This window comes from Caenorhabditis elegans, chromosome IV (genome assembly GCF_000002985.6).
Source record: "Caenorhabditis elegans chromosome IV".
NCBI classification, from domain to species: domain Eukaryota; kingdom Metazoa; phylum Nematoda; class Chromadorea; order Rhabditida; family Rhabditidae; genus Caenorhabditis; species Caenorhabditis elegans.
The window spans coordinates 10,655,462-10,666,207 of record NC_003282.8 but is presented as its reverse complement, the minus strand read 5'-3'; the positions used below and the strand labels follow the sequence as shown (position 1 = coordinate 10,666,207).

Below are 10,746 nucleotides of genomic sequence, written 5' to 3'. Positions count from 1 at the left end.
CGGAGCAATTTCCAAAATCTATTTTTTATGTGTCCTACCATTGTATAACTATCAAGTGCATTTTTAACTTTATTCCCTAGTAAGTTATGAACGTTTGAATCTGGGAAATTAATCCTTTTAAGGACGTTATGGAAACTAAAATTGATACATTTCAAATACAAATTCATAATGTTGAACTTTTAAAAGTATAAATAAAAATGAAATGTGCAGCGCCATCTGCCTGAAGCATTGAGCCTGATTAATTGCCAAAGAAACTGGATGAAAAATGATCAGAGGTGATTCACCGACGGAGCAAAAGAAATCGTGCAACTGGTGTGCTCGCTCTCTGTCTTTTTCTATCTCAAAAACGAGCCTGGGGTCACCAACCATTACTACAAACTCTGTCGACACGAGATACATCGGGAGATAGAGAGACCCAGACCCACGAGGGTCATTGATACTGCTCCAGAAGAGCTCTGTGGACTGTGTCTGCAGGCGAATTGTGCAATTTATAGACGTAATCGAAAGTAACAGACGTGTAATACAGATAGTCATATTTATTGTGGGCAACTGGGAAAGGGTCATTCAATGAATGGTATCTTGTAGAGAATGTCTTCAACTCGATGATCGTTCACTTCAAACGCAACGAAGAAATGGAAATTGTTTCGACGCATTGTGATCGTAGCTGGAAAATTTTACTGTTTGAAAGTTTAACTACAAGATACAAAAAAAATTTTAAAGAATTTTCAGAAATGGATTACCTTCATCTCCTCTGGTACTTTTCATTTTCCATGTAGAATTGTCCAATTTTTGGATATTCAAATCAGCAATTATTTCATCAAATGAAAAATTCTGATTAGTGGTAATACGGACAGCATCGAACTCGCGAGTTCCATCCAGAAATTTCTAAAGTTACATTTTAGTAAATCAAAAATATAAAGCAAAAAATGTTACTTCGAACATAATTCTCACAAATTCCTTTGGAATATTATCGCATGCATGGAAAATAAACTTTCTTGCTTCTGAAATATCCAATACCGACGCGAAAAAATTTCCGTCGATACTATCGTCCATTTCGAAACAAATGGAATTCAACTGAATTAGATTGAAATTTAAAAAATATATCTATAGAAGTTACTCACATTTCGATATCCATTTAGAGAAAGATCCTTTGATATTAATTTACTTTCCACAGCTTCAAAGTTGATACCTCGACATTTCGAAGCTTGCAAGAGTTGACAAATTGATTCATGTGATGCAGAAAACTGAAAACCAAAAAAGTGTCAAATGTTTTGACATTTTTTTTTGCAAACCGAATGAAATAATCTCAATTGCTCAAATCGCAGCATTTTCTTTTGTGCTTTTTCTATCAAAAAACCACAAATTTCCTCATCCAATTTGTTAACGGTCAACACTTTGACATTTACATTGCAGAAAAATTTTGATATATAATCGAAAGAGCGAAATGGAATCCGATCACACCAGGAAAAATCTCTCCATGCTCTAACTCTTCTCCTTTCCTGAAGAAAGTAAGTGACCAGTTAAAAACAACTTTTTAACGCACCAAGTCAATATGATAAATATTTTTAGACGCCAAAGAATTGCGATTTTCTTCAATTAATGCATGCAATGTTTTACATGTAACAGTGATATCGTTCAACTCCTCATAGCAATACTGAAAAGTTAAAAATAATAAACTCGAAACGTTTGCGACTTTTAAATCTTACATTTTTCAAAACATGTAGAATGAGTTCAGGTGGTAGTTCCAAAATTGGAAAGTTTTCCAAATTCATTAGAAAAGAAGCAATGAAGCAATTGAAACAATTTTCGTATATTTATTTGTTAAATTTTTATACCTGCGTCTCTTCACTGAGAAAGTGGTAGGAGGAAAAGTGTAAGAAAACTGGGAGAAATAGTGGATCGGGATTATTGATTTTCAAAATTTAAGGATCTCTAAAGTTTTTAAATCCGATCAAAAATAAAAAATTCAGAAAAATTGACCGATTCGAAAAAAATCTGTTTTATTTGTAAAACTGTTAAATTCATCTGAAAAAGTCCAGTAAAGCCATATTGATGCACCCTAAATTTAATTAAAACAAGATGTAAAAGACAGCAATAATTGCAAAAATTAATCCAACGATGTACAGCAATGTATAGTCAGGAGCCACTTGTGCGTGATCGTTCGTGGCCTGAAATTCATTTTTGAACGAACGGATTAAATATATTTTGGTTACCATAAGAACTCTTTCATCAACTGACATAATTGCATCTCTTGCATTATTCCATTTATGTGGGCCTTTCAAACGATAAATATACGGAACACATGGACCAAAGTATACCTGAAAAATTGAACAAAAAACTTTCGAAGTAATTAAATTTTTAAATACCTTGTAAGCTAGCCATGGGTCCTCTTTCCAAAGTTTCTTCATGTCCAAGTCGGCTCCAATCATTTTCGCGAGTTCTTCAATATAATCGACATAATCCACTTGAATAGTATGTCGACGACTTGTTACATATCTTCTTGCCATCGTTTCAAGTTTATCGTGCACATTTTGAGTCATTTCATTCTTTTTTGGGAGAACATGATTCCCAGTAAACTCCTCTAAATATACTCTCGCTTGCATTTCAGATAGTGGCATAATGGAACCAAATGGTTGGACCAATCCGATGACTGCAAGACTGTTGTGATCTCCAAGTTCTATTGGGAACATGTACTGGTAAAGGGATACTTGATTGTCATGAGTTCTAATCAGTTGCCCATTTTCCACCAAATTGAATTCAAATGAGAATCCAGTAGACATCACAATCTGAATTAGGATGAATTAAAGAGGTTAAAGAGGTCCAATAAATATCTCACCTCGTCAACTTGCTCAATCAAAGACCCATCTTCAAAAAGGACCCCAGTCTCAGTGAACTTTGAGATATTTGGCTTAATCCTGACGGTTCCGCAAGCTATTCTATTCGGCAGCTCATCATTGACAGTCGGATGAGCTCCAAAAACTCTGTGACTTGGTTTCAAACCATATGCTTGATGATCAAATCGCTGATTCAGTTTGGCTTCGACAACTGTATTCGTGAGCCACGCTGGAACGAAAGATCTCAGATCAGAGATGCATTTTCTGTTCATTGCAATATCGATTGGCTGTCCATAATCGTAAATTCTATTGAACACCCATGTTCCACGACGAGTAACAAGGTATACTTGCTTGGCAATTCTTGATAGTTCAACAGCAACATCACCTCCAGAGTTTCCAATTCCAACTACAACGACTACTTTATCTTCATAGCCACGATGATCCTAAAAATTGTCTAGTTTTCTTGATAGAAAAAAATTATAGAAATGGTTCTCCAGTGTCAGAAAATAACTATCTTGGCTTCGAAACCAACACCGAAACACACTTGATACTATGCGCATACTCTGATATTGATTACGTAATCACTGATAAGTCATTGAAATTTTTTTATTAAAATTTCTTACTTTATAACTATGTGAATGAATAATCCGTCCTTTGAAATCATCCTGTCCTCGGAACTTTTGTGGCCAATTTGGTGTAGTGTGATGTCCCGAGCACAACATAACACCATCAAAGACAGCGTCATGGGTAGCTCCTTTGCTGTAATTCTTCGACTTTTTTTTTGATTCATCAAACTCTCCAAAACTCACTCATCAGTATAATTAACTTTCCACTTTCCGGTCTTCTCATAATCCTCATTTCGATCGATTGAATTCACTTTGTGATTAAATTTTATATGTTTTTCGAGTTCGTAATGTTTCGAGTAATTCAAGAGGTATCTGTACATTTCTGTGTTATGCATGAAGTTTGCCATTCTTGATTCGGGAGGAAAATCCGAATATGCCGTCATTTCCTTTGATGTGTTGATAACGGTAGTTTTCATGACAGAGGACACTGAAAATCTTTGATGATTTTTTGGTTAAAATTGAAAGTGTTTCTTTGGAAATAACAAAATAAACCCGCTATTAATTTTTAGAAATCTACGCTTTAATTTAGAAAAATTACACTCACATTCCGTCTCTTGTGGTTTATAATGCCACAATCCTCCGACATCCTTTGTTCTTTCAAAACAAGTTACATCAATTCCATAGAGCAATGCATGTCTCAAAGAAGGCAACCCTGATGCACCGGCTCCCACAATGAGCAGCTTTTTATTATTTGGAGCCATCTAGAAAATAGTAACGTTAATGCTGAAACTGATTTAAATGGGAAAGGTAATCGGTACCGCGTTCTTTTATCGGTTCTGATTGGCGACAAAAGCAAATAGACTAGAAGTTGTACAAATAATAAAAAAAAAGAGCACAAGGTGGAAGAGGGAGGAGTCGGAAAACGGTGAAGTAGGTCGTAGAGTGAGTTTTGAAATTTAAAGAATAGGTAAGAGAAACATGAAATTTTATCATTAACATATGTTTTCCATTGAGCATATAATAAAGTGGGTCGTTATTGAAAATATGACTGCCGAGTCATGGAAATTTCCAACGAGCACGGCGTTTAAAGATTGAGCAAAACTATACGTGAGCCCTGTAACATTTACGAAACATACTTAATATTGCTTGCCACGTTTCAATGTGTTTAAAGATAAATTGTATATTCTTAGAACTTTTTTGACTTCATTGACAATTATTGAAAAGCTATCAATTCTATACAAGGCATTTTAACTATATTTCACTTTCTAGTGAACTTCTGAACAATGAACACATCAAATATCTAATAGTAAGACGTTTTCTCGCAAAGCTAACAAAAAAAAGAACACCCGCATAGTTAACCAATGCAAATAGTCTACAGTTAGGACTTTAACGAAGAGTGCATTTTGTCTTAGAACTTTGAGTTGAAGCATCAACTAGGCACATTTAGGCTATAGTTTTCTTTTCCTCGTATTTCGAATTTTTTTATCAAGTTCATCAATTCTTATCAATTGGGTAAAGGTGTTTAAAACAATAATTTTATTCAGGTAACATCAGAACATGCACTGAGTCATTGAATTTTAGTTCACTATTAAATAGGGTGAACAAAAGCAAATTCCAAAATATAAAACTTTATTTTAAGGTGAACCTTGTCATGAACTTTCTAATTTTCTATCGTCATTCCAACGAAAATGCTAATTTTGGAAAGGCGGCATGCAGTCGAGCGTTTTTTGATAATTCGTAAATCACAATCAGGCCAACAGGGAATAATTTATTTTGAAACATTGTGTCTGTGCAAACTTTAATTCTGAGAAACCGTAAATACAGATTTATATTTTCTGTAGTTACATGTAATTTTTTACATATTGCAGAAATTTGCAATGACGCCATTACAAATTTTTTATGAAACATATCGATAGATACCGTGGTTGTAAAAATCTGCGTAATACTTTCAAAATTACAGATGATATTTACTGTAAATTATAATATCCATGTGTTGATTATTAGTTGTATATTTTGCTGTCTAATTATTTTTTAATATCTTTATAAGAAATGATTGTAGTTTGTCACCAAAAAAAAAACCAAAAAGTGAAATTTATATAGATTGGCAGGTGGTTGTGAGACACGATAATATGATAACCCGATGATATATTCAATACCAAAGTAGAAAGTGACCATTATGGTTCTTCATTTTGAATTTTTCGTATTCCTGTCCATTTGGCGGCGGTGGCATCTATGTTACAGACAAAGAGGATCACAGAGATAAGAATTATGATAGCATGTAGACCAAACACTCGGGACCACTGAAAATGAATTCGATAGAAATTTAAAGTAATTTAAATTTTGAAAATTTGAAAAATACATTTCGGAGTTATCAAAAATACATTTCCAGATTTTTTTATCAGACCAAAAACTGATTGAATTGCTTGTGATCTTTCGCACTGCCCGACTTGCTCATATGTTCGTATTGCCTACATTCTTGCCATTGACTAGAATCGCTTAGCACATTTTGTTGTTTACCTGAGCCATTCTCATGACCAGACTCTTACTGATAATACATTTTTTGGAATTGTCACATACTTCTTCAAACGTGTTCGATTGAACCAAAAATTTGATGAGTAGAGGCTGAAGGGATGTACTGAAAACGACACAAAGCGTATTTCCATTTGCAAGCACGTGGTTGTGCTCCGCTGATCTCTGAAAATATGTCTTTTATGCAATCAGGGCATGGAAACGAAGAGCAAACTTACATAAGTTTGAGTTTTCACAATAATAATAATGGCAACTCCATGGATTGTGATGAAGATGACAATGCAAATCATTTGAATGTAAGCATCATGAATCTAAAACTTTTTAATTCAAATAAAATTATATTTTTGAAGCGTTCGAGGGATGTTCTGGGAATTGCAAAATAATTTTAATTTAAAAAAGAAAAGTCAACTCACAAAAATTAAAATCAATAAAAGCGCAAGAGATGGGATCTCTATAAAAGTCCATGCTGCTTTCAATCGTTTTGTCATATCCATTTTGCTATTGTCCATAATTTTCCCAAATATTACTTTAGCAACCAAACAAAACACGTGAGCCAAACCACCGGAATACCCGGTCACTCGAACAGAAAATCCGAGAACCTGTAAATGTTTGTTGATCATTTAAAGAACATCTTACCAAACATACCTTGTTCATGTACAGTGGTCCATATTGCAGAAAAACTAAAAGGGATGAGAAGAATGCAAGATTAGCAAACCATGTGGCCCAAACAGTTGTGTCAAGAAGGAGTTGTCTATAAGGAACATCTGGAGTCCCTTGGGCTGTAGTTTTGCCTTTCCCTTCAGTGATAAAAGCTTTTTCTTCCGGTGTTGCAAGCCTGTAAATAGTTAAACTACTAACTAGAAACTTTGCAAGAAAACAACAAAACGTCATAAATCGTTTTATGAACTTCATGGATAATCAAGGGATAGTTTTGTATCAGATTTTTTTTTTAGGTAGTCCAATGCCTACCTGCGAGCCTACTTTGCAATACTTTCAGCAACCTACCTGTTATCATCAACCTTATCCGAATACACATAATAAAATGCAACATGTGAAATGAGACAAAGAACTGCCAAGAAGTAATACGTGTACTCCCATCCAAAATACTGACACATCTCAGCTGCAGTGATCTGTGCTACAAACGGAGCCAATTGATACACCGACGTCAAAATTGCAATTGCAATAGCTGTCTCAGATTTTGGTGTCCATTCTGTTGCAACTTTTGCAATGAGCCAAAGGAGAATTCCAAGTGGTGCTCCTTGAAAAAATCTAGTGATGAAAGACGGATAAAATCCAAGATGATAAGCTGTTGGGTAGAATAAAGCAGCGATAATTCCAACGATTCCATACAGAATGGTCACATTTCTGAAAAACATGAAGGTGTGCTTTAAATGAGTATCAACAACAAATTGTGTATTGAAACGAGAACTACTACATAAATCAATAAAATTAATTGAATCTTTTGTACTACATATTAATGAAAAATAGTGAAAAGATGTTATGAGACACAGGCAAAGCGGAAAGTGCCCAAAACGGTCCGTTCACGGACCGGGAACGGCTCAAATTTAAGAACAGTTCACGGTTCGATTCCCGGTCCGTCAACGGACCGTAATTGAACCGTGAGGAGACTAAAAAATGGGAAAATTTGTTCACCCTCCAGCTGCCCCCTTTTTCTTTCCCAATGCTCCCCCGAGCTCCGGTCTTGCTCCAGACCGTCTTCCGGTGATCCTTCGTTGTACCAATTCTATCTGCCTCAGCCGGGGTTGAACTTGTCCACTGCCTGTCGATTGATTACTGGCCCATCACCTTACCGTTTGGCCATTCGCGCACGCGAGGAAAATCAATAGACTTCGCATAAATAGCGATCAGCTCGCGCTCGCGCATTTTCTTCTGGTTTTCACGTCTTACACCAACTTTTTCGATTGTATTTTCAGTAGTTTCTGATTCTCCATCTTGCCGTTGGACTTATATGAAAGCGAACGATAACAATTGACAGTTTCGTGTAGTTCAGAACTTATTTCGCATATTTCTCAACATCTACCTATACGTGCTCCATCTACTTGTAATACAGATATGGTACTTACCATATTTCCTCTATTAGTCTTGCATGCAAGACTAATTTTCGATTGGACCGAGTTGCAATACTAATAGAGGAAATAAAGTATATGCGTTCTACTTGAATAATACCTTAATTTCTAAAAATACACACGGAACAGAAACGATATGATTCCAGAATGTATTGTTAGTAAAATATTTTATGATATTTCAAAAAATGCTCCTGTTGCTCAGCTGAAGAAGACCAGCAGAGAGAGTGAACGTTGCGTATACACAGTATCTACCCAATTGTGGCATTTCATCTTTTTATTGATATGTTTATAGGATTACATTAATATAACCGCTTTTACACACAATGTCATGCTTAATAGCCTCAGTTAGATCGCATGCGATTACGGGCCGGCGACGGACCGTCTACGGACCGGAAACGGCCCAACTACGGCTCAAGAGCCATCTCGGTCGGTAAATATGGTTTTTGCTCTAAATAATGCATTTAACGACGTAAAAATGCTTGAATTAGCCAACTGGTATCATAGGTATTTAAGAAAAATCGTTTTCTTAAAATCCATTTTTTCCTCTTAATGGCCATTTTTTACATTCCCCGTAGTTTGCCCGTAATTGGTCCGTCCCGCTTTTCATATCCGTAGTTCACCCGTTAATGGTCCGTTCCCGGTCCAAGATCCGTAAACGGACCGTACCCGCTTTGCCTGTGAGAGAAAACCTAAATTGTCGTCTCTAGACACTTATGTAATAAATAACCTCCACAATTCTCCCATTACAAACCTTGTACCCAAAAAATTCAGAAAGTGTAGTGGAATAAGTCCGACAGCCAACCCGAATCCAACAGACTGGAACGTAAACTGCTTGAGATCTTCATCGAAAAGAAATGAGTCTGCAAGTTTAGAAATTTTAAAGTTGATTAGCTTCCAAGATCAGAGAATGACCAGTTCTTTCTTGTTCACTATCAACCGTTATAATTTCACAAGAGGAACTGTCATTTTGATTGAAATGATATCAAACAACGAATAATCAACCAATGATTTTAATAGCTAACCGACTGACCAGTTGAATTCTCCAATTGACATATTATTGTAGAATGGAATGAGAGACGAAGTGCATAGAGTAGAGTGATGCATGAAGTACTGAGCCCTGAACTTTCAGAAGAATATAAAACCACGACGTCTTAAACTTACCATAAACCAAATATCTAACCGGAAACATGAAGGGAAGCCAAACAGATAGTGAGGCTGCTGCCTGTGGTGGAATGTTCAAATGATGACGGTTGTAGTTTTTCTAATCAAAAGGCTAGAAATTGAAATGAAAACTTAGATATTAGAATTGTGTTGATATGAACAAAATATGATGGAGGAAGGAGGAAAACGAGAGGAAATAGACGAACAAATAAAGATAAGTGAGAATAGAGACGAAGAGATAAATGGGGTGAGATGAATTGAAATAGAAAGAGTGAATGATGAAAAGAGGATTGGTGTGCACAGATGTTCGAATGTGCAAAAAAGAATATGTGGTGATGTGGATGACCGTTGGGCTTATTGACAAGTTAATAATATACAGGACATTTCAAAAGTTCGATTGAGAAAAGTACATGAATTTCAAAATAGATGAATCATTGTAAAAAGATCTCAACCATAGAAAGTTAGGTCCATTGCTGCTACTGTTGAATACTTTGAACCAATAAAATATAACTATTTTCAAAAAGTTTTTAATTTTTGTCTGCGGTATATAATCTTATCATCATTCAATCCTAAATAATTGGTAAACATTTTAAAAGCTTCCTAACATTCGACAACTGTCTGGCAACAATGGCCAAGTTCCGGTCAAAATTTCGCCACGATGGTGTCAAGATTGTCTTTAGCTCGAATCTAGTTGCAAAAGCTTGTCAGGGCGTTATCAATCGTGCCAATTGCAACTAAAAAGGTTTGAAAGGAAGTGTAAAAGTTTGGTAAGAGGATTGGTAGTAATCAAAAAGTTGTTTTTGAAGAAAAAAACCTAGTCAACCACTCTGATCAAATCAGATAGGAAATTTCATGAAACAGAAATTTCCTGTCTGTTTTCGAAACTTTTCGATAACCAGAAAGTCACTCTTAAATATTTTTTAAAGAGTTTGTATCACATAGAAGAGACGCATTGGGTAGAATCTTCAAATCTTGTAATTATCAGAAAACTTTATGACTTCTTTGTAATCTGTCTCAAAAACCTTTGCAATGAAAGCTCAGTTTGAATACTTATCCCTTGTTTGAGAAATATTATCAGAATTTTCAAGGTTACAAGTCTCCTAGACTTTTTTCAGTCAGTTGACTCACTTTTCTCAGAAAATCTGGTATGCAATTAGTCTAGACCGTGAGAAACAATAATTTCAACAAAATAAAGATCATTGAAATTGTTTTCAAGAAATCAAATATTTGATTAGTACACTGATAAAAGATGGAAAAGGTGAGAAGTATTTTTTTTCCTTTTTTTGCAATTTTATGCCTGCTTCAACAGGTACTCAAACGTACGTTGGAAAAAGTTAAATTTTTAATAAGTTGTGTAGTTGAAGCGAAGTTATACAATACTCACAAATTTTTATAACCGGAAAATACCCCTAAAAATATGAAGGTATATGCTGCATTTGAGCTTGAACTCCACTGTTTCTAATACTCGCGTTTTAATTTTGTTGAGGGTCAAGAAGGAATTCGACAAAAGCTACAAATGTACTTTGAAAGAAGGCATCCGTAAAGGCACGAGGCAGGCTCCCTGGAGGT

At 35.3% G+C, this 10,746-nt stretch overlaps 3 protein-coding genes and 2 non-coding genes across 5 annotated transcripts; 2 read left to right on the top strand and 3 right to left on the bottom strand.

Annotated features, from left to right (window-relative positions):
• Nucleotides 1-522: 522 nt before the first annotated feature.
• On the bottom strand, nucleotides 523-1,774 carry K08C7.7 (F-box domain-containing protein). Its single transcript, NM_001268569.3, has 7 exons — nucleotides 1,707-1,774; nucleotides 1,544-1,654; nucleotides 1,293-1,499; nucleotides 1,122-1,244; nucleotides 934-1,074; nucleotides 741-885; nucleotides 523-664 (listed from the first exon to the last, which is right to left on the bottom strand). The coding sequence occupies exons 1-7, from the start codon at nucleotides 1,770-1,772 to the stop codon at nucleotides 561-563; spliced, it is 897 nt and encodes a 298-aa protein (NP_001255498.1). The 5' UTR covers nucleotides 1,773-1,774; the 3' UTR covers nucleotides 523-560.
• Nucleotides 1,775-1,985: 211 nt separating this feature from the next.
• Nucleotides 1,986-4,161, bottom strand: fmo-1 (Flavin-containing monooxygenase; the record flags this gene model as incomplete). The annotated part of the gene is made up of 7 exons (NM_069567.8): nucleotides 1,986-2,168; nucleotides 2,214-2,318; nucleotides 2,367-2,786; nucleotides 2,837-3,277; nucleotides 3,458-3,593; nucleotides 3,644-3,887; nucleotides 4,005-4,161. The coding sequence occupies 7 exons, from the start codon at nucleotides 4,159-4,161 to the stop codon at nucleotides 2,070-2,072; spliced, it is 1,602 nt and encodes a 533-aa protein (NP_501968.2). The 3' UTR covers nucleotides 1,986-2,069.
• A 1,261-nt stretch (nucleotides 4,162-5,422) lies between these two features.
• Nucleotides 5,423-9,396, bottom strand: K08C7.1 (MFS domain-containing protein). Its single transcript, NM_069566.6, has 9 exons — nucleotides 9,178-9,396; nucleotides 9,047-9,133; nucleotides 8,768-8,876; nucleotides 6,935-7,294; nucleotides 6,575-6,764; nucleotides 6,343-6,528; nucleotides 6,148-6,240; nucleotides 5,978-6,094; nucleotides 5,423-5,700 (listed from the first exon to the last, which is right to left on the bottom strand). Exons 1-9 carry the CDS (start codon nucleotides 9,203-9,205, stop codon nucleotides 5,575-5,577), a joined length of 1,296 nt encoding a protein of 431 aa, NP_501967.2. The 5' UTR covers nucleotides 9,206-9,396; the 3' UTR covers nucleotides 5,423-5,574.
• Nucleotides 8,911-9,055, top strand: K08C7.9. Its single transcript, NR_056564.1, has one exon. It is a non-coding gene; the product is annotated as an Unclassified non-coding RNA K08C7.9 (non-coding RNA).
• Nucleotides 9,397-10,517: 1,121 nt separating the features above from the next.
• Nucleotides 10,518-10,538, top strand: 21ur-12680. Its single transcript, NR_056563.1, has one exon.
• Nucleotides 10,539-10,746: the final 208 nt, after the last annotated feature.

Excerpts from the sequence above, each read along its gene's own strand:
- K08C7.1 (NM_069566.6), bottom strand. The coding sequence starts at position 9,205 with ATGTTTCCGGTTAGATATTTGGTTTATG. Across the intron at positions 7,295-8,767 it reads CTGAATTTTTTGGGTACAAG|AAATGTGACCATTCTGTATG; the intron begins GTTTGTAATGGG and ends CATGTTTTTCAG. Across the intron at positions 5,701-5,977 it reads AATCGAACACGTTTGAAGAA|TGGTCCCGAGTGTTTGGTCT; the intron begins GTATGTGACAAT and ends ATTCATTTTCAG.
- K08C7.7 (NM_001268569.3), bottom strand. The coding sequence starts at position 1,772 with ATGAATTTGGAAAACTTTCCAATTTTGGAACTACCACCTGAACTCATT. Across the intron at positions 886-933 it reads TTGTGAGAATTATGTTCGAA|AAATTTCTGGATGGAACTCG; the intron begins GTAACATTTTTT and ends ATGTAACTTTAG. Across the intron at positions 665-740 it reads AAGTACCAGAGGAGATGAAG|CTACGATCACAATGCGTCGA; the intron begins GTAATCCATTTC and ends AAAATTTTCCAG.